The sequence below is a fragment of the Pteropus medius genome, unplaced genomic scaffold, assembly GCF_902729225.1.
Source record: "Pteropus medius unplaced genomic scaffold, Ma_sr-lr_union100, whole genome shotgun sequence".
Classification (NCBI taxonomy): Eukaryota; Metazoa; Chordata; class Mammalia; order Chiroptera; family Pteropodidae; genus Pteropus; species Pteropus medius.
The window spans coordinates 10581163-10604529 of record NW_024349803.1 but is presented as its reverse complement, the minus strand read 5'-3'; the positions used below and the strand labels follow the sequence as shown (position 1 = coordinate 10604529).

At 34.0% G+C, this 23367-nt stretch overlaps 1 protein-coding gene across 2 annotated transcripts; it reads left to right on the top strand.

The window, feature by feature from the left end:
* Window positions 1-4: 4 nt before the first annotated feature.
* On the top strand, window positions 5-19318 carry LOC120582135 (centrosomal protein of 70 kDa-like). 2 transcript variants are annotated; one of them, XM_039837288.1, is made up of 8 exons: window positions 5-144; window positions 1975-2042; window positions 13739-13829; window positions 15722-15840; window positions 17431-17521; window positions 17643-17766; window positions 18070-18250; window positions 19042-19318. In XM_039837288.1, exons 4-8 carry the CDS (start codon window positions 15826-15828, stop codon window positions 19213-19215), a joined length of 585 nt encoding a protein of 194 aa, XP_039693222.1. In that variant the 5' UTR covers window positions 5-144; window positions 1975-2042; window positions 13739-13829; window positions 15722-15825; the 3' UTR covers window positions 19216-19318. The 2 variants fall into 2 exon arrangements, with proteins under 2 accessions (XP_039693222.1, XP_039693223.1); XM_039837289.1 differs by lacking the exon at window positions 5-144 and adding an exon at window positions 252-608.
* The last annotated feature ends 4049 nt before the right edge of the window (window positions 19319-23367 follow it).

Genomic DNA, 23367 nt, shown 5'->3' with positions numbered 1-23367 from the left:
AGCCGATCGAGTCCCTTCGACGCGCTCGAGCTCGATTGATTGGTCTGCCTCCCACTGCGCGGTAACGGTCGCGGAGGCGGGGCCCGAGGCTGCTGAGCCGGCAGGGCTGGGCTCGCTGCTGGTGGGAGGCGGCGGCTGAGGAAGGTGAGGGTCGCTTGGGCTTCAGAGGCGTTGGGTAGAGCGCCAGTCCCCGAAAATGACCTAGGCCCTGCAAGTGGTCAAGCTGATCCCTGGGGGCCCCCAGAGAGGAGCAGCCTGGGACGGGTTCGCGCCAATTGAAAATCCCAGTGTTAGGACTGGGGACCTGATAAACCTGGTTCGAGCCCTGACTCCCCGCCCTTTGTGTTCTTTGGCATCTTAAGTAACGTCTTAGCGCCTCAGTTTCTTCATTTATAGAATACAGCTGATAATTCTTTCCTTGCAAGAAGGTTAAATGGGGCAGTAAGTGTAAAGCTTAGAATTGTCCAGTGCAGACTGGATTCTGGATAAGTTGTAGATAATTACTCCATCCGCAAGAGTCGGCCAGAGCTGACCCCGCTCCACTTGTCTGTGTCAACGAGTCTGAGAAGATTGCTTGGCTAGTGAGGACTCAGAGCAAAACTGTAGTGGTATGTGCGAAGGGGTTGGTGGTATCCCTTTCTCTTGTTTATTAGGCTCATTCCAGATTCGGGGGCCTTCGATTTGATACAGTCTAATTTGATTCTATTAAGAAAATCACCGAGGTGGAAATGTCAGAAGGCTAAGAGACTCGTAACGTAGAGACCAATCAGAAAGGGGTTTCTACTACCACTTTATTTTCTTGATAATTTTAAACACCGTGCAGGTATTACCCATATTGACTTCAGTCCTTTGCATGAGTTTTTCACTTTCAGTTTGCGGAGTAGACCCGGGCCTCCTCTGCCCCACCTTGGGGAAGAAGTCCGACTAGGGGTTTTACCTTAGTTTCTGCCCCACCTTGGGGGAGAGGTGTATTCTGGCCCCTTTATGTAACCTCTGCTAGGGCAGAATGATTTGGTCGAGATGATATCCAGTCCTAACTCCATGTCTTTGCGGTAGATTCAATTCTTCTTAGGACCATTAAACAGCATGTTGGTATATTTTTAGAATAGAGCTTTTGCCTTTAATAGACAGTAGAGACTTTGAAAACATTGCATGTTCCATTTACTGCAAGAATGTGAAATATATGCTTTTGAAAAAGCTAGTTACAGATTTTAATGTAACTCACTTGAGAAAGAACAGTTTCTTGCCATGGTTTGTTATTTCCAGCGTTCTCCCCAAAAGTGAAAAATAATTACATTTTAATGTATAGTGCATGTTACAGGGGCTTCATACCCGGACAGTGCTGGAAGATATAGCTGTTTTGCTTCATTGCATTTGGCTTTCTATGCCAAGTACAAATTCCTAACTTGCAGCCCCTGTTCTCACAGTCTTTAAGGGTGTTATGACACTGCTAAAAGCTATAGCTTCTGCCTTGGCTAGCCTTTGGTTTCACCTTCTTGAGACTCAAAGTTCCAGCTGTTTCCTGTCACAGCCTGAATGGGGAAAGTCTGCTACAAATTATTGGCACTTTAATTTCATAGTGCGGACCTCTAAAAGGAGGGCTTGGTTACAGGTGGAATTGAGACAGTTTTCTTCTGCCTTTGCCTTTTGTGTTCAGTGGTATTTGTCTCTCTGAGAATGCTCCTTTTTAGTATCCTTGCAAATGAGAATATTCTACCTTTGGAGCTAGAAGTCAGAATTGATGATAGACAATGATAGATTTGGACCCCCAGCAGAGAGAGGAAGGTTAAGAAGGGAGAAAAAATAGGGACTCCAATGTTGAGCATTGGGAGTCCATTAATTACTTCAGTTTTTCCAGCTTCATTTCAGTGGTTACTGGTACCACGGATGCCTGCTCTGGGAATAACACAAGACCATTCTTACTGTGAGGTTAAACATTTTAAGATTTTCTGTGTTTATTTTTTTGAAACCTAGATGAAGATCCAGTTTCAGACGTGAGATTCACTGGGTGATCATTTCATTGAGATCAACTTGGATGACAGGTAAAAAGTGCAAGAGGAATGTGCTATGACTAAGCTGTGTCTGATGTGGCAAATGACTCTCTGGATGTTGGAAGGTTATGGAAAGGCTCTATTATTTATTGACGACTAGGTACATTATATTTCCTTTTGACCTTCTGGTAATCCTATCATGTAGTTATTTTAAATTCAGTTAAGGAAACTGAAACCCAGAGAGACTAAGTAACTGTTTAAGATATCACAGATAGCTGGTCAGCAACTCTAATCACCTTCTGTCTTGCTGTGTGCCAGGCACTATTCTATTTCCTTTCTATAAGCATACCTCATTTTATTGTGCTTCACTTTACCGTGCTTTGTAGATACTGCATTCTCTACAAGTTGAAGGTAAGACCCTTCATAGACAAAACGATTACAACTTCCTGAAGGCTCAGATGATGGTTAGCATTTATTTTTTTAGCAATAAAATTTTTTTAAAACTAAAGTATGTGCATTGTTTTTTAGACATGATGCTATTGCACATTTAATAGACTACAGTATAGTATAAACATTTATATGCTCTAGGAACCAAAAATTTGTGACTCACTTTATTGCAATGATCTGGAACCAAACCCACAATAACTCTGAGGTATGCTTGTATATTACAACAACCCTGTGAGCTAAATGCTTTTATTATCCTTATTTTATGATAAGGAAATCGAGGCACAGAGATAGTATTTTTCTGACTGTGTGGCAGAATTCACAGTTCTAACCCAGACAAGCTGGCTACAGAGCTATACCAGCTTTTTTTTGGTTAGTATTTCCTTTACTTTTGTTTTTATTGTTATTTAACAACATCTTCATTGTAAAATGAATCTTTATTTTGAAATCAAACAGAAAAGAACACACATACCAAATGTATACCCCCCAGGTCAGGGTATAGAACCGTGCTAGCATGCCAGAGCTGCTCCATTGCCCCACCCAATCACAGTTAATTCTGTACTCCCATTAGTGGCCATTCTTCTGAAGTAATAATTGCTTCGTTGTGTTTAAAAAAGTTTTTTCACAAATGCATAATCCTAGACATTATGATGTAGTTTTGCCTATTAAAAACAAAAACAAACAAAAATCTCAATCCGTATATTCTCTCTCTGTTCCTTTATCTGGGTCATTTGACCTGTATATTCTATAGCCTGGATTTTGCTGATTGTATAATCATGTACAGTTTAATATGCTCCTCTGTCTTGAGTCATTTCTGCACATTGGTGGCTGGATTCCAGACTGGATCAGACTAAGATTCTCTAGGCGATGGTGTGCAAGACCATAGGAGGGGCATAATTTGTCATTGTTTTCTTCTTCCTGAATCTCATACCTGTTAAACAGTAACTTGCCATTTCCCCAAGGCCCTGGCAACCACCATTCTACTTTGTTTCTATGATTTTGATTACTCTGAGCACATCATATAAGTGGAATCATACAACATTTATCTTATTGTGACTGGCCAATGTCCTCAAAGTTCACCCCTGTTGTAGCATATGTCAACTTACTTCCTCTTCAAGGCTGATGACATTCCATTGTGTGGCTAATATTTTGCTTATCCATTTTTTGCTTATCCACATTTTGCTTATCCATTCGTCTGTCAGTAGACACTTGATTTGCTAATACAGTTTTGCTATTGTGTATAAAACTGCTGTGAACATGGATGTACAAATATTTCTTGGAGACCCTGCTTTCAATTCTTTGAGTATATACCCAGAAATAGAAATAGAATTGCTGGATCATGTGGTAATTCCACATTTAATTTTTGAAGAATCACTATGCTGCTTTTTACAGAGGCTATACCATTTTGCATTCCCACTGGCAGTGCACAAGCGTTCCCATTTCTCTACATCTGTGCCAACACTTGTTACTTTTGTTGTTGTTGTTGTTGTTGTTTTTGGTAGCTGCCATCCAAATGGATGTGAAGTGGTATCTCATTGTAGTTTTGATTTGAATTTACCTAATTCATGAATTTATTTGCCATTTTTTGTATTTTCTTTAGAGAAATGTCTATTCAGGTTCTTTGCCCCTTTTTTAATCGGATTGTTTTTTTGTTGCTGTGGAGTTTTAGGAGTTCTCTATATATTCTGGATATTAATCTCATATCAAATATATGATTTACAAGTATTTTCTTTTATTCTGTGGGTTGCCTTTTACTCTGTGGATAGTATCTTTTGGTGCACAAAGTTTTTAATTTTCCTGAAATTCAATTTATTTTTTTCTTTTATTGCCTTTGTGTTTGGTGTCATAGCCAAGAAATCAGCACCAAATCCAGTGTCATAATGCTTTTACCCTATGTTTTCTTCTAAGAGTTTTGTAGTTTTGGCTTTTATATTTAGGTCTTTGATTCATTTTGAGTTAATTTTTGTATATGGTGTTGGGTAAGGGTCTAACGTCATTCTTTTGCATATGGATATCCAGTTTTCTCAGCACTACTTATTGAAGAGACTGTCCTTTTCCCATTGAATGATTTTGGCACTCTCGTTGAATATCATTTGACAATATATGCAGGGAATTATTTCTGGGCTGTCTGTTCAACTCCATTGGTCTTCATGTCTGTCTTTATGCCAGTTTCAACTTTTTTGATTTCTATAGCTTTGCAGTGAGTTTTGAAATCAGAAAGTGTGAGTCCTCCAGCTTTATTCTTCTTTTTCAAGATTGTCTTGGCTATCTAGGGTCCCTTGAGATTCAATATGTATTTTAGGATGGCTTTTTATTTCTGCAAAAAATGTCACTGGGGTCTTGGTAGGGATAGCATTGAATCTATAGATTGGTTTGGGTAGTACTGACATAATATTAAGTCTTCCAATCCAGGAACATAGGATGTATAATGATTTATTAATGTCTTTTTAATTTCTTTGAACATATTTTGTACAGTAATCTCCCTTTATCCATAGTTTCGCTTTCCACAGTTTTAGTTACCCATGCTCAACTGTGGTTCGAAAATATTAAATGGAGAATTCTATAAACAAACAATTGATAAGTTTTAAATTGCTCTCTATTCGAGCATGATTAAATCTTATTTTGTCCTGCTCTGTCCCCTCTGGGATGTGACTCATCCCTTTGACCAGTTTATCCATACTTTATATGCTACTTGCTTGTTTGTCACCTAGTAACCATCTTGGTTATCAGATCGATTGTCCCAGTTTAACAGTATTTGTATTCAGATAACCCTTATTATAGCCTAACTGTCTCAATACCTATGTCATTCACTTCATGTCATTTCATCATGTAGGTATTATATCATTTCACATTATCACAAGAGGAAGGGTGAGTATAGTAATTTAAGGAATAAGATAATTTAAGTGAGACCACATTCACATAACTTTTATTATAGTATATTGTTTTTTTCCTCCCTTTCTTTTTTTTATGTTTTAATTAAATCTATTGGGATGACATTGGTTAATAAAATTATATAGGTTTCAAGTGTACAGTTCTAGAATACATCATCTGTAGTTTGCATTGTGTTCACCACCCAAAGTCAAATCTCCTTCTGTCATCATGTATTAGATCCCCTTTACCCTTTTTTACCTTCTTTCTCCCCCCTTCCCTCTGCTGAACATTATACTGTTCGTGTCTATGAGTTTTTGTTTGTCTTAATAATTTATTGCTTTCAGTTTTATATCCCACGTATGAGTGAAATCATATGGTTCTTTTTCTGTCTGTCTTATTTCAATTAGCATGATATTCTTAAGATCCATCCATGTTGTCACGAATGGCATTATTTTATCTTTTCTTGTGACATTCCAGTATATATGTGTACCATATCTTCTTTATCCAATCATCTATTGATGGACACTTTGGTCGTTTTCATTTCTTGGCCACCGTGAATAGTGCTGCAAATGAACATAGGGATACATCTATCTTTACAAATAAATGTTTTCAAATTTTTCGAGTAGATACCCAGAAGATGGCTTGCTGGGTCATATGTAATTCTATTTTTAATTTTTCGAGGACCCTCTATACTGTTTTCCATAGCGGCTATTCCAATTTACATTCCCATCAGCGATGTATGAGGGTTCCTCTTCTCCCCACAACCTCTCCAACACTTGTTATTTACTTACTGCTTGTCTTGTTGATAATAGTCATTCTTACAGGTGTAAGGTATCTCATTTTGGTTTTGATTTGCATTTCCCTAATAGTGAAGTTGAGCATTTTTTCATATATCTGTTGGCCATTTGTATGTCTTCTTGGGAGAAGTGTCTGTTTAGACTCTCTGCCCATTTTTAATTGGATTGTCTTTTGTTGTTGAGTTGAGTTCTTTATATATTTTGAATATTAGCCCCTTATCAGAGATGTTGTTTGCAAAAATCTCTTTCCATTTGGTTGGTTGCTTCTTTGTTTTGTCGATGGTTTCTTTTGATGTGCAGAAACTTTTTAGTTTGATATAGTCCCATTTATTTATTTTTGATTTTACTTCCCTTGCCTTTAAGGTCAAATTTATAAAATCCTCTCTAACACCAAGGTCCATAAGTTTAGTACCTATGTTTTCTTCTATGCATTTTATTGTTTCGGGTCTTATATTTAGGTCTTTGATCCATTTGGAGTTAATTTTTTTGTGTATATGGTAACAAATAGCAGTCTAGTTTCATTCTTTTGCATATGGCTTTCTAATTTTACAGTATATTGTTAAAATTGTCCTATATTATTATTGTTCTTAATCTCTTTGCCTAATTTATAAATTAAAGTTACCGTAGGTATGTATGTGTAGGAAAAAACAGTATATGTAGGGTTCAGTACTATCCGCAGATTCAGGCGTTCATGGGGAGCGGGGTCTTGGAACATAGCCCCAGCAGATAAGCAGAGGGGGTGGGAGGGTACTGTAGTCTTCATTGTAGAAATCTTTCACCTCCTTGGTTAAGTTTATTTCTATACATTTTATTTTTTGAGCCTATCGTAAATGGAATTTTCTTAATTTCCTTTTTGGATTGTTTATTGTTAATGCATAGAAATGCAATTGATGTTAGTATGTTGTCTTTGTATCCTGCTACTTCGATGAATTTATTAGTTCCAACAGGTAGGTAGGTAGTGTGTGTGTGTGTGTGTGTGTGTGTGTGTGTGTGTGTGTAATTAGGATTTTTTACATATAAGATCATACCATCTGCAAACAGATAGTTTTACTTCTTCCTTCCCAATTTGGGTGCCTTTTATTTCTCTTTCTTGCTTAATTGGTTTGATTAGAAAATTAGAACAGAAGCGGCAAATATGAACATCCTTGCCTTATTCTGGATGTTAGAGGAAGAGCTTTCAGTCTTTCACCATTGAGTATGGTGTTCACTGTGGGTTATTCACATATAGCTTTTATTATGTTGAGGTAGTTTTCTTCTATTCCTAGTTCGTTGAGTGTTTTTATTAAGAAAGATTGTTGGATTTTGTCTAATGATTTTTCCACATCAGTTGAGATGATTTTTTCTTTATTTCATTAATTTAGTGTATTACATTGATCATTTTTCATATGTTGAACTATTCTTACATTCCAGGAATAACTCCTGTTTGGTCATGGTGTATAATCCTTTCATTATGCTGCTGAATTTGGTTTACTAGTGTTTTATTGAGGATTCTTGCATCAATGTTCAGCAGGGAATATTGGTCATTAGTTTTCTTTTTTTTTTTTTTATTGTCTTTGTCTGACTTTCATATTAGGGTAATGCTGGCCTCCAAAAATGAGTTAGGAATTTTTCCTTCTCTTCAATTTTTGGAAAATTTTGAGAATGATTGGTGTTAGTTTTTCTTTAAACATTTGTCAGAATTCCTCAGTGAAGCCACCAGGTCCAAGGTTTTTCTTTGTTGGGAGAGTTTTGATAACTGATTCAGTCTCCTTACTAGGTATAGGTCTAGTCAGATTTCTTATTTCTTTGTAATTTAGTCTTGGTAGGCTTTGTATTTCTAGAAATGTGTTCATTTCATCTTAGTTATCTAATTTGTTGGCATACAGTTGTTTATAGTACTCTCTTTTATTTTTCATCTGTATAATTGGTAGTAATGTCCCCTCTTTCATTTCTGGTTTTAGTCTTCTACCTTTTTTTCCTATCTAAAACCTAGCTAAAGGTTTGTCAGTTTTGTTGATCTTTTTTCAAATAACTTTTTATTTCATTGATTTTTCTCTGTTGCTTTTTTAGTCTTTATTCTTATCTCTGCTCTAATTTTTATTATTTCCTTTTTTTTTTTTTTTTAACTAGCTTTGGGTTTAGTTTTTTTTCTTTTTCCAATTCTATAAGTTTTAAAATTAGGTGATTAATTTGAGATCTTTATTTTATTTTATTTTATTTTTAAATGTAAACAGTTATAACTAAATTTTCCTCATCCAATAAGTTTTGGTATATTGTGTTTTCATTTTTATTAATCTCTAAATATTTTCTAATTTCCCTTGTGATTTCTTCTTTGATTCATTGGTCGTTTAAAGGTATATTGTTTTAATTTCCATAAATTTATTAGTTTTTCAGTTTTACTTTTGTTATTGATATCTACCTTTATATTACCGTGGTCAGAGAATATACTTTGTGTGATATCTTTTTAAATCTATCATGACTTAATTTTTGGCCTAACATGTTGTTTATCATGGAAAATGTCTTTTGTGCACTTCAGAAGACTATTCTGTTGTTGGGTAGAGTGTTCTTTGTATATATATCTGTTAGATCTGGTTGGTTTATTGTGTTTTTCCAGTCTTTTGTTTTATTATTTATCTTCAGTCTCCTTGTTCTATCCATTATTGAGAGTGGTTATTAGAGTCTCCAACTATTACTGTAGAGCTTCCTTCCTTAAATTCTGTCAATTTTTGCTTTATATGTTTTGATGGTCTGTTAAGTGCATAAATGTTTATAACCGTTAAATCTTATTGCTGTATTGAACATTTTACTAATATGTAATGTACTTATTTTGTCTCTTATAACCTTTTTTGATTTAAAGTCTATTTTGTTATGTTATATGTTAACATATATTAACATATGTTAATATAGCCACCTTTGTTCTCGTTTGGTTATTTCCATGAATTTCTTTTACTGTCCTTTTACTTTTAACCTCTTCATGTCTTTCAATCTAAAGTGATTCTATTTTAGACAGCATATTGTTGGATCATATTTTTAAATTCACTCTGCCAATCTATTGAAAATTTAATCCATTTTCATTTAAAGTAATTACTGATAAATAGGGACTTCTTTCTGTCATTTTGCTATTTTTCATATCCTCTTTTTGTTCCTCATTTCCTGTATCACTGTCTTCTTTTGTGTTTCTTTGATTTTTTGGTAGTAAAATGTTTAAATTCCTTTCTCATTTCTTTTTGTATATATTCCATCATTATTTTCTTTGTGGTTATCACAGGGATTACATTTAACATCCTAAAGTTAAAATATTGTAATTTAATTTATAACAACTTAACCTAAATAACATTAAAATTCTCCTTTATAGCTCCATCCCCCCTTTCAGTCGTTGATGTCATGCAGGGTCACACAATTATATTTTTATACATGTGTATCCCAAAACATAAACTAATAATTCTTTTAAGTGCATTATTAGCCTCTTAAATTTTGTAGAGAATGAGATGTGATATTACAAACCAAAGTTACAATAATATTCGCTTTTGCGAATATTAAAATATCTATCTGCCTCTTAAATTATGTAGCAAACAAAAAGTGGAGTTACAAACTCATAATAATACTAGCTTTTATAATTGCCCATGTTATTTACCATGCCATTTACCTTTACTGAGATACTTAATTTTTCATAATGGCTTTGAATTACTGTTCGTTGTCCCTTTATTTCAACCTGCAGGATTCCCTTTAGCATTTTTTGTAGATCTAATGGTAATGAACTCCCTCAGCTTTTGTTTATCTGGGAATGTCTTAATTTCTTCCTCACTTCTGGACAGTTTTGCCAGATATAGGATTCTTGATTGACAGTTTCTTTTAGCACTTTGAATATATTTTCCCATTACATTCTGACATGCAAAGTTTCTGATGAGGAATCTGCTGGTGATCTTATTGAGTATGCCTTGTATGTGATGTGTTGCTTCTCGCTTGCTGCTTTCAAGATTCTCTTTGTCTTTCAAAAGTTTGATTATAAGTTTCTTGGTGTATGTCTCTGAGTTGTTCTTACTTGGAGTTCTGTGAGCTTCTTGAATATGTGTATTTGTGTCTTTCAAAAGATTTAGGAAGTTTTTAGCCATTATTTTAAAAAATATTCCTTCTGCCTCCCTCTTTTCCTCTTCTGGGACTACCAGTTTGTATGTTGGCCTCCTTAATGGTGTCCCACAGGTATTTAGGCACTGTTCACTTTTCTTCAATTTTTTTTCTTTCCTTCCTTAGACTTAATAATTTCCATTGTCCTACCTTCAAATTTACTGATTCTTTTGTCTGCTCAAATTTGCCTTTGAGCCTCTATTGAATTTTTTATTTCAGTTATTGTATTTTTTAACTCCAGAATTTCTTTTTGATTTCTTTTTAGGTTTTCCATCTCTTTATTAATGTTTCAGTTTTGTTCATATATTGTTTTCTTGACTTTCTTCACATCTTCCTTTAGTTCTTTGAGCATCTTTAAGATGATTGGTTTAAAGTCTTTGTTTAATAGATCTGCCATCAGGTCTTTTTTGTTTTTCAAGGACAGTTTCTGTTTTTTGTTTTTTGTTTCTTTAAATGTCCATACTTTCCTGATTCTTTGTATGCCTCGTTTTTTTTTTGAAAACTGGACATTTGAATCTAATAATGCGGTAACTCTGGAAGTCATATTTTCCTTCACCAAGGTTTTCTGGGTTTCATTTTTGTTTATTTATTACTTTTTTAAATTGTTGTAGGCTGTCTCTGCCCTGACGGTCAGCCTGAGGTGTAAACTTAAGGTATTCTCAGGTCTTTTTCAGTGCGAACATTTCCCTGGGCATGTGCAGTAACTTTTTATTCTTCGTGTATGCATTTGCTTTTAAATGTCCTAGTCTTTAATGTCTGGCTCTCAAAAGGAGGAAAAGGGAAAAGTGAAGGGGAAAAAGAAAAGAATGACAGTCCTTTAAATCCCCTGGAAGTCACTTTAGCTGGAGTGGTAGGGGCTTATAGCAGTAAGGGTAGGTGCGGTAACTACCCCTGCTTTTTTGCTCCTCCAAGATCAAAAACATTAATCAGAGATCAGATCACAGAATCCTGATATTTGGAGGAAGGTTTTGGTTGTTTGTTTGTTTGTCGTGGCCCACAGACTTCCCTCTCCTGTTGCTTTTGTGTACTGTTCGAAAATATGGTAGTTTGTTTTCTGAGAATTCCTGGCTCTGTTCCCCATCTCATTTTGATCTTAACCTACCCTTCCTTTGTCTCTGCCTTGCTCAATTTTTATTCCATTTCCAGAAGTTTCTTTTTATTATGGGTCCTGTCATGGACCCCTAGCATGTCAATTTTAAGTGTTAAAGGTCTCCAACATTTTTAGTCCTTCTTATGGCAAGAGAGAGCAAAATCCCTTCCAGTTTTACCTGCTGTTTTCATGTTAGTGTAAAAGTGAATATTATCAAATATCAATGATTTGGGAATCCTCTTGTTCTCATAACTGTTAGATATTGTGTATTGCTTTTTTTGTCTTCCTGCACAGATGCTGATACCCGGAAGTTCTTCTGGCTGTTAGTGATTTGTCCCTACACCCTTATGTTTTGATATAAATATTGTTCTTTGGTTTTGTCATTGTTACCTAGTTGCTTCTCTTTTTATGTAGAGATTGAGAGATTAAACTGTGCTGTTCCCAAGCTATCAATCCTTTCTTTATTCTTTTACTTTTACTATTCTGTATGTTTATATTTTATGGACTTTTAATGGTTTAGATGTCTTTTTTCCTTCAACCACATATAGTTGGTTTTTTTTTTTTTTAATTCAGCTCGACAGTCTTTTTTAACTGGAACATTTAATCCATTTACATTTAATATAATGACAGATGTGGGTTTAAGTCTACTGTATTATCATGTTTTTGTCTTTGTTCTCTGTTTATTTTTCTCTCCTTTGGGATTCATTTTTATTCATCATGGTTTCTTTCTCCGCTTTATGAGTTAAGAAATTACACATTTGTGTTCTGTTCTTTAGCTGTTATCCTGGAAATTCTCAAGCATCCTTAACTTACAAAAGCCTGGTGTTAATAGATCCTTAACCCTTCTCCTGGATTATAGATAAAATCAGAACACTTTGTTTTTCTATTTACCTTACTCCCAGCTAATATATTTTTGTTATTGTGCATAAACTTCATTCTTACTGCTAAGAAGTTAGCTGACATTCCAATTGTCATTCCTTTGAAGATAATCATTTTTTCTATAACTGCTTGAAAATTTTTTCTATGTCTTTGTTTTTCTGTACTTTAATATGATAGGTGTGATTCCCCACTCCCACCCCCCCCCCTTTATCCAAATGCACTATTACATTGGGCTTCTAGACTTTGGATTTATGTGTTTCATTGGCTCTCAAAACTTCTTAGTTGTATCTTCAAATGCTGCTTCTGCTCCATTCTTTCCTATATTTTTTGGATGCCAAGTGCATCTCTTCTGTGTTTTCCTGAATGCAGCATAGAGAACTAAAAAGGTGAGTAGTCTCTTCTAACTTCCTTTCTAATTCATTTACTTTCCTCTTCTGCTCTAAGCCTATGATTTAAGATCTTAATTTAAATTATTGTAATTTTTTGTTCTATTTTTTTTTATAGTTCTCTGTCAGAAGTTTCAAGTTTTTATTTTTATTTCTTCGAACATTGTAACAGTTATTTTACAATCTGTGCCAAATAATTACAACATCAGAAGTCTTTCTTTGTTGATTAGTTTCTTTTGACTATTGCTTTTGTTCTCTTTATGTTTTGTTTCCTATATGAGTTGGTTATCTTTGACTATTTTCTGGATATTGTACTTTAAACAGTTTTTGTGGGCATAATTTGAGGCCTTTTTCCCAAGGTATCATTTGCTTCTGCCAGGTCCTTGGAACACTATTAACTTGGACCTTCTTGAGATACTGGAATGACATAGAGAAGGGAAAGCCAGGTTTCAGTTCATAGGAGAGGTGGTTTACTTCTGATTCACCCTTACACTGAGAGTTATAGTTATAGCCCAGGTAACAATTTTAAATGGGTGGTGGCTTTTCTCTTTAGCACTCATTCTCATAGTTTTTTCTTTAGAGTTGGCAAATGCCTTTAGGGAAAAAGTGGATTCTTCTCTATTTTGGGGGGGAGGTGGGGAGGAGGCTAGTAATTCCTCATTATCTTGTTAGTTCTTTAATGCTTATAAGAAAATTTTTTTAACATTTTATTTGGCTTTCTTTATCATTGTCATTAGAGGCAGAATTGCCTACTATACCCTTACCAAAAAGTAGGCTACTTATCTCATGGAATTTATTATTACCTAGACATATTTATGTAAAACAACTTGTACTAGATAGTTAGCTGAGTAATTTGTAGAAAAGTCTAAGATAATTTATGACGATGTGATTAGGTAAGATCCATTTCATTCAGCATATTTATATATGACAACAGTTACCAATTATCTATAAGTTTCTACGTGTCAGGCACTTATACTAAATATTTTCTACATGTTGCTGATTTAACCTATGAGGTGTGGTGTTATTACTGTGTTCTCTCTTTTACAAATGAAGAAATCAAGGCTCAAAGATGTTAATGAATTGGTCCATGTCAATCAGTTTAATAAGCGGTTAAGCTGGTAGTCACTTAGGCCACCTGACTCCAAACTCTAAATTTCTATACTTTATTCTTTACAGTGCTACAAGAGCATATAACAAGAGGACCTGATCTAGTCATGGGATCAGGGGAGATTTCCCTGAAGAAAGAAATTCGAGCTGAGATCTGAAGGTCAAGTATGAGTTAACTAAGTGAAGAAGAGGTTAAGAGTGCTTAGGCCTTGAACTGGGAGGGAGATGACACTTTGAAGATTTGAAAGAAGTCCTGTATGGCTGTTAGGAAGATTGCCAGAATATGTGGCTTCACGTTCTTTTGAGGGATTCTCTTACATTGATATCTACCCTCCCTCTCCCATTTGTCTGATCTATATGGTATATTCTTTTCACTTTAAAACTCTGGCTGACTCCTCATGATGATGCAGTAGGAAGAAAACAGCACCAGTGGCTCTGAAGTATTCTTGCCAAAAAATACTAAACCTGAATTTAATAAAGCCTCTAGATGTAACTAGTTTACAAGAAATATAGGGGATGGAGAAATATGTTAAATGACGACAATACAATAAGCCAAATCTGAAATATGGGTAATTCTGCAAGACAGATGGCCTGTTTCTTCAACAAATAAATGACATGTTAAAAAAGGAGGGAGTAGGAGTGGGAGTGTTACAGATTAAAAGGAACTTAAGAATGCTATATGTAGACCTTTAAAAAGATCACAGATATTTGGGGGAAATTGAATATGGACTAGATAGTAACTGACAGTAAGGAATTGTTATTTTTATTGAGTATGCTAATGCTATTGAGTTTATGTTTAAAAAATATATTAGTGCTATATAAGAAATATAAGTGGGTGAGGAAGAAATGATACAAGAATGGAAGAATGTTGGTTATCATTGGATCTGGATTGATAAATGCATGAGTTCATTATACTCTCTCTCCTTTTGTGTATTTTTGAAAATTTCTCTAATTACAAGTTAAAAAAAAAACTAGCTGAAAGGTGGTAGCAGCCGAAGTTGGCTGACATTTTCAAAAAGGATCTTTATTTAAAATGAGGGCAAGAGGGACGAACATATTGAGTTGTTGAAAGAGAGCAGAGTTTAAAGGGTGAGAAGACTCTATGATGTGAAGCAGCAAAAATGGCAGAATTTAAGAATTTATAACATGTTAATAGGATTAGCTGAAAATTAATTTTTGGTGACTAGTAAATTGTTAGTTGGATTTCTCTATCTCTACAGAAGGGCAGAAGAGTGCTTTGGAAGACATGATGAACTGGCAGCAAAGAGGCCTGTTTCTAATCAATCCTAGGAAGATCATTTCACCTCTCTGGGCCTCAGATGGTTATAGTACCTGATGTATTGGTACAGCTCTCCCTGCACTCTTGCCTGTCAGCTATTAAACAGAGATTTTAGATTAAACAATTTCCAAGGTCCTCTCAACTTCTAAAATTCCATGATGGTAATGAATGTGTGTCTCTGGAAAGAAGAATTATACCTATATATCAAACAAGGAAATTTTTTTCTGAGAATGATAGAGTCTTAGATAACAAGAGCAGATAATGGTAGGATAGACTGCATATAAACTTTTGTGTGTACCAGTCAAGCAGAATTCTTTATTGCTAGCCTCTGATCTACTTAGAAATAAAGGCTACCTAAGAGAGTGACACGTCATTCACCCCTGGAGTTATTCCAGTGAATTGTTAGACTGGCCTGCCTGTAACTTTGGGTCAGACACAATTCTCTGGGTTTTTTGGAAGCAGCTTCCAAAAGGTAACACTTTAGTTATTAGCCTCACATGCTTTTCACATTATCCAGTTAAATAGTTGTGTGTGTGTGCAGTGTGTGTGTGTGTGTGTGTGTGTGTGTCTGTGTGTAAAACCCCATAATGTTTTATTTGTGGAAGAGAACATTATAAGATATGTTCATTCTGATCATTTTTTAAATCATTCTTTAAATCAGCCTAAGAAGTTACAAAAGTTTTGACACAAGAATGACTTAAATTGCCCAGGAGTAGTGGGCTCTTTAAAATATAATTTTAACACCTATTGTACTTTTTTCTGTTTTAATTTAGGCAACTCAAAATTTTTTATTGCCAATCTCTACTTTGTTTCTACAAACGAAACTATTATCTCCAGCAGCACCTAAAGCCCAGGAGTCGAATAAATCATCAGACTCATGACTGAAAAACAGGTAAACTTGAAATATTTGAAACCAGTGCTTTGCAAAGAATGTACCAAATACTACATCTACAAATGTGAAAAATCTTACTTTAAAAGGATTTTTTAATTTAGTAAAACAATTCAAGGAAATGCTTGATTAAAGACTGTTATGTGATTTAATTATTCTAAGACTTCACAATACTATCAGTCTCCAAAAAGAGGCTTTAATATGCAGCATTTTCTACTTATTTAACACAAGTCTGATGAACATTTCATTAGATTAGTATTCTACAGCACATACTTTGAAAAATGCCATTCTCAGCTCTTTTCAGAATTTGCAAACAGTTTATATTGTTCTTTCTCTTAAAAGAAGTTTCAGGCAACAACATGTATAATTTGATCGTTGAAAATTTGTGACATTATTTACAAAGCATTTTTTAGTAGACATCCACTGAGATACCCACATAGAGCTTTTGGCTCCTAAAACAGATATCAGCAATAATTTTCGTTCTGCATCATTTATTTTTGTGACCAGAAGACCTAAAGCATAAATTAGAGAAAAGGCCGTGGGAGGGAGGAGAAATGTAGAAAAGATAAAGAAGGAGAAGAAAGTCAAAGGAAAAGATGTATTTGGTGTTGTTCTGAGTCATAATATTATCAAAGAGTCAGGATATTTTGTTCCTTTTTTGTCTTGATAGTTTCTTTAATGTCAGGGGCATTTGGATGTGGAGAGTAATACTTTTTTGGTGCTTTGTCTAAATTATTAATCTTTAAGCTATTACAATATTTAAATACTATACCAATAATAAAAATGTATTTGTTGTGTAAATTATATTTTTCATGCACTTAAACACTGAAAATTCACTCAAATTATTCTTTCACGAATATACCTTAATATCTTAAAAAGCAAATAAAGCACCTCACACAGTGATTTCAAAATTGATCATTTAGCATTAAAAGCCTATTATAAAACTATTAATATCATGGATTTAAATGTGTGATTTAAAAAAAAAATCATCTCTATTTCTATTCCTATCCATATTTTATGTTATTTCTTTTTTCTTCCCATTGTTATGTATTTATTCACTTAATCTAGAGAGTTAGAGTTGCTCTCTGATGTTTATGGTATGCATATTTAGAATCAAGGATATAAGGCTTGAGTGTCTCTGAGTGATTCTACTAGAATCAGTTACGTAGATGGACAGACTCCTTTTTATAGTTAGACCATATCCATTATATAAGGAACTAAATTATTGTTTCTGACCAGTTAGGTATGTTTTAGTATTTGTTGTTGTTTTTTTTCGGTGACTAAGTCATGTTAAAATGACACTTGTTTCTAAGTGACTCACTTTTTCTTTACTATTCAGGTAATATAACCTAGTTTGCAGCTGTTTTCTTTTGAATGGGGTCTGGTCTTGTTTAGTTAAGTCAAAAACCTAAGGTCTGGTTCACTGCAATTACTAAGTATTTTTTTTAATTGTTTTAATTTTATATGTGCATAAATTCATATTAAAAAACTTTTAGAGAAAAAATCTTATTCTGAAAACAAAGGAAATTATATACCAGAGGGTATTTCTTTATATCATAAGTTGATCCTTTTCTCTCTCCTTTGTAATCATAGCGGGAAGAAGCAGAATGGGAGAACATAAATATGCTGTTGATGACACATGGCTTAAGACCTTTATCGCTAGTAAAAAGAACAGATCTAAAAGGTAATCAGATCCTGTTCTTGCCCCTTATGATAAAAAGCTTTTTCCTTTAAAAATGTTTTTATCTTAAATAATCTACCTTAGTTTTATTTTTACTATATGTATTACATTTTTAAAAATGTAGATTTCATCATTTTTGATAAACAGTCATCACAAAAGATGAGACATAATTTGAAAACATTGGTAGAAGAAACAGAATGTCAACAGAAGATGATCCAGGAGCTCATAGAAACTAATCAACAGCTTAAGTAAGAAAATCTCTCTTGAATTTTTTGTATCCAGGTCGTATGCATTCTAAAAATAACTGCCTTGAAAAGAACCTTGAAATTTAATTGTCCATTTTGATTAAATATTAAGTTTAAAAACTTTTTAATAGATAAATCTTTTGGTAATAGCTTAATTTAGATATGTACTATATTTCTTCTGTTTTATGTTACAAGAGAAATTTTAAGAATGCAAATAAATTTTAGAAATTCATTATATTGTTAAATGAGTAAGTTCATTGATGCGATTTATTCTTATTACTAAAGAAGGAATTGTGTGTTTATTAGAAATGAACTTCAGCTAGAAAAATGCCGAGCAGTAGATCAGGAACAACGAGCTAATGATTTGGAACAAATTATGGAGAGTGTGAAAGCCAAAATTGGTGAATTAGAGGATGAATCCCTAAATAGGGTTTGCCAGCAGCAGAATAAAATGAAAGATCTTCAAAAAGAACATAAAGCTTTACAGGTACTGAGTTACATATTTTCTTACCTGATAGTACTAAAACAGCTCATCAAGGTCATAGGTAACTTCCATGTTCCTTAATTCACTGGTCTTTCCCTTTTTTGACCTATCATTATCCCATGTTGAGAGTGTTTCCTTGGTTTTTAGAATATCCTCTCTTTTCATTTTCATTTTCATGTATATTCTAACTTCCTTGGTGATGCTCAGTCTAATTCACAGCATCTAATTTAAACCTACAGCCCAGACCTTTTCCCTTAATTCCAGACTCATATCCCTTTGCCTACTTAATATCTCTACTGTATGTCTCATAGGCATCTAGAATTTTCCATGTCTAAAACTATGAGTGCCTGCATTTCCTCTGAACTTTCTTCTGTTAGTCTCTACTCTGGTCCAAGTCACCTTCATTTCTCTTCTGCTTTTCTCTTGGTCTCCCCGCTTCTACCTGTGCTTTTTTCAATGTGCTCTCAACATAGTAGCTCAAAACTCTCCCATGTATTTCCTTTTTCTTTAATTTTATGGAGGTTCTTGGGTTCTTTTACTATTATGAAACCTTGAATGCATGCAATTATAAACTATATTTTCTCTATTTTCTTCCTATTTTACTTGTTACATTTTTGTATTTATGACATTAATGTTTCTGGAGCTAGCCCCCATTTAAAAACAGCTTCAATACTGAAGTTCTTAAACAAAGCAGCTTGATAGAAACTGTGAAATAGTTTTGTGTACAATATTGTTAGAACGGTGTGTCCTAGATGTACATACTATAATTATGTTTTTTGAAAACTTTCTTATAGGCAAAATGTCAGCATTATAAGAGAAAACGAATGGAGCAACAAGAGACTATTGCTTCTTTGCAAAAGGATATCTATAGATTAACAATGGAGGAGGAAGAGCGCATTATCACTCAAAACAGAGTATTTGCTTCTCTCTGCAAAAGAGTTCCTCATACCGTCTTGGATAGACAGTAACGTTTGCTTCATAAATTGATATGTAGATAGAGTCATCATTTTTTTTTAAACTGATTATATCTTGAGAATGGTTTTGTATGTCTCATAAACTGGAGGAGTCTGCCTTCTGTCTTCTCTGCATTTTTCCTTTTCCCCTGTCATTAACTTGAAGAACCTGGCCAGTTGTCCTAAAGAAGTATATCCTATCTCCTACATTTCCTCTAAACTAGAAGTTAGAGCTAAATTCAGATTCAAGTATTTTTGGCAAAATAGTTCATAGGTGGTAATGTACACTTCATATTGTAACACAGCAAGAGGCACAGAATATCTAGTTGACTTACTCTTAGGGATGCTAAGATTCAGGGGCTTAAACAGTAACTGATTTTTCCACTGTAAAATTCCCTATCTTTTCATCTGACAGTTTGATGATTTTGCAAAATGGCGACTTTTCAATTTTGCTACACACACACACACACACACACACACCCCATCTACATTTATTTATTTATTTATTTATTTATTTATTTATTTATTTATTTGGATGGAATTCTTCCTTCGAAAAGAACCTTTCCTATCAACTAGGGGAGATTTGGTTGCCTTGTATGGTTTGTTTCAGGGAAGGTAGAATCAATGCCCAGTTCTTCATTTTAAACACTTTTTAGAGTAAGAGTTTGGTGCCCTAATGATCTCCAGTGAAAAGCAATAAAGTTTTTTGTTTGTAGCTGTATCTCTTTTTTTTCAAATGTTGTTATTTATGGGATTTTTAATGATCAGTTTATGCTGTCTTTGGCTGGTTGGGAACTTTTCATGTTGGTATAATATCCTTTTGACCCAACTCCATTAATCTTTGTTAGAGTTATTGTTTTTAGAGAGAGCACATCCTATACATTTTTTTCTAGAGCTCTTTTGAGGAATGGAATCAGATATTTATTAAAACTAACACTTAATGTTTTAAATTAACTAAATTAAAATTAGACATTTCTCAAAAGAGCTCTGGTTCCTTTTAGGAATGGTTTTCAGAGATCATAGTTTGGGGTTGCTTATCATTATTATGTTGTCATTGATTTTAGGACTTTTTAGTGGAGAGTACTAGGAACTATATATTCCTGGGGAAAAAAAAAAATTTTTTTCTAGCTGATGTTAACATTATAGGATTTTAATTTAAACTCTGATTTTATATTTATAACTCTTTTATACTGAAAATCTGTATTCCTAAGAATAATTTCATAATTAATTGCTTTATTCTATAATATATAAAAATAGATTCCAAAGAGTAATTGTTAGAATTACTTCTAACAATATGCCTACTGAATGAAATTTAATTTTTTTTTGCAATTTGATGTTATATACATTTCACTATGGATACAATCAAAATATAGTATTCTAAAATTATCTTGAAATATTTTTTCTCTGTGTTTATATCACCAAATTAATATACAGTTAGATTTATTTGTTTCAATTTGTTTTCAATTTTTAGAGATTGCTTTTTAAATTTTTGATTTTGAACATGTTAGACATTTATACAATTCCAAAGTCAAAACTATAATTAATTATATTCAGAGAAGTGTTTTCATTCCTGTCCTCATAAACCCTATTTCTTACTTCCCCCTTAGGTAATTTTAAATGTTTAGTGGATATTAAATTCATATTTTCCCTTTTTGTATAAAGGTAGCACCTTGTTTGTTTGTTTTTCCAGTTAACAGTATAAACATTTTAACTAGTCTTATGTGTTTATATAATAGGACTTGGGATCTTTACTAATTAGGTAGTTCTGTTTTACTGTAAAAATAAATGAGGTGACATACAAATTAAAATCAAGTTAAAACTATAGATTGTTTGAATAACTATTTGAGAAACAGTACACACATATATACATATATAATTTTCATCCTTTTGAGGGATGAACACAGACAAAAATAAAAATAAAATAACAGATAGAGTTGGAGATAGGCATGAATACAAAGGAGAGAAAAGAAGTTGGGGAGCAGTAAGGAAGAAGAAAAAGACAATTACAGTGGGAGAAAGGATATTAAGAGAGTGGAGGAAGAGGAATGAAAACACACACAAAACAGCCAATTTGAGTGAGAGAGAGGTCAAGAGAAAGAAGCATTGAGAGAATTTACCATTTACCAGATGAATTCAAGCTAATTCAGATATGAATGTGTCTGATGGCTAGAGACTCTACACTATTTGATTTTTAATAAAGCAAAATTTCAGTTAGAGATGCAGAATTTTTAAAATTGTAAATTAACCTTATTAGAAATAAGTGAGTTGTAGCCACTATAGTAGCTATTGTCAAAAGTTCCAAAGTCATTAGGCAAGACAATATAGGACATACACAGATGAGTAAGCTACATTTCCTGCATTTATGGACCTGATAGTCTAGTTGGTAGATATAGGTAAAATATGCAGATCATGATATGTGGTGTAATGATGGGTCAAATAGGATACTAAGTGGGTGTGGCAGGAAAGAATAGTTTTCATTGAGGAGGATAGAGATGACCAGGAAGGCTTCATGAAAGAGGTAATTTATAAACTAGACTATTAGGAACTATAGAATTTTAATAGAGGTGAGGGAAAGAGTATTTTAGAAAAGCAGGAAAATGGAATGTATTTGAGAATGGTAAATAGTCCAAGAGGACTATGCATAAGATGATGGTAAGTAAGTGTCTTAGACAATATGGAAAGAAAGGTGTGCTGGAACTTTGAGAAGCTTAAACTCTAGGCTGAAGAGTTTGGGATCCACTTTCTGCGTAGCAGGATTTCTGAACAAAGAAATTAAGCCCAGAGACAGAAAGACAAGTTAGTAATCAGTTGTAATAGTCTAGGTGGTAGATAATGAAGGTGAGAAGAGAAAGAAGAGAGATTGCAGAGATGGACAGCAATTGTCCAGACTGACTGGCTGTAGTTGAAAGAAGGAGAGGAGTCAAAGATAGGTAGATTTCAAGCTAGATTTGGGGAGTGGGAAGGGAAGATGATGAGTTCATCTGTGGACATGTGCTTAGTTACCTTCTGTCAGCCATATACAAGTGTCAGGCCTGCAGTTAGAAGGACCAAACTCCAGAACACTTCCAAATTTCACATAGAGAAGGAAGAGGCAAAAGAGAAGTTATGTTTTGGTGTCAGGATAACCAAGGAATGAGATTTTCAAGGAAAGGGTAGTAAGAAGTGTTACATACTGCCTCATCGGTTTATGTGTTTGCCTTCCCCCTCATCTTATTTGCTCAGAATCCCCAGTTTGACAGATAATAAATGCTCCCCAAAAGTTTATTGAAGGTAGCAGATAACAATAACTCAGAATGAGTGGAGTTTGCTATGAGGGAAAAGATAGAAAAGGAATGGTAGCATAAGGGGGAAGTATAGGGAGTGAGAGGGCTTGTGAAGGATATAAAGGAGATTAAAGCATATTTGCAGGATAATATGAAAGCTGGTATGTGTCGGAATGGGGAAAGGTTGAAGAGAAATGATATTCCAGAAAGTTATGATATTAAAAGCACAATTAATCAAATTAGTTTTGAAGGAGGGGGCAGGTGAGTAAGTTTCCCAAGATTGGAGGAAAATAGTACAAATTCTTGCTTTACAAAGAATAACATGTAAAAGTATAGTGTTAAAATTATTTTTCTTTGAGGATTTTTTAAATTACAGAAGCAGTGTATGCTCATAAAAATCCAAACAACAGTGTTTTAAGTAAAATGCTGTAGCCCTGCATTCCCACATCCTAGAGGTAACCACTGTTAATACTTGGTTTGTGTTCTTCCTAGTGTTTCACAACAGGAGTGATGTTGGTTTTTTGTGTGGTATGGTTTTTATTGTGTAGGGCTGTCATGTTATTGATGAAATTTAGCATCCCGCCCCCTCCCCAACTAGTCATTGTGACACCCAACACTGTCCTCTAGGTTATAGTATTATCCCCCAGTTAAGAACCTGTAGAGTTTTCCTGATACATATGCAAATTCACATGTGATTATTTCTTTAGAAAAATAGTACTACACATTTGGATATGCAACATTAATTTTTCTCTTACTCCTTATTAGGACATACAAATTTACATTATTTCTTCTAAGGCTTCATCATTTTCTACAGTATAGTTGTGTCACTATTAACTTTCCTTGTTGGATAATTGTTTTTGGGTTTTCACTTTTCTAAATAGTGGTACGATGAATAACTTTGTTC

Coding starts and splice junctions, on each gene's coding strand:
- LOC120582135 (XM_039837288.1), top strand. Junction 17,522..17,642: donor AAAAAGAACAGATCTAAAAG/GTAATCAGATCC, acceptor TTAAAAATGTAG/ATTTCATCATTTTTGATAAA. Junction 18,251..19,041: donor AAGAACATAAAGCTTTACAG/GTACTGAGTTAC, acceptor ACTTTCTTATAG/GCAAAATGTCAGCATTATAA.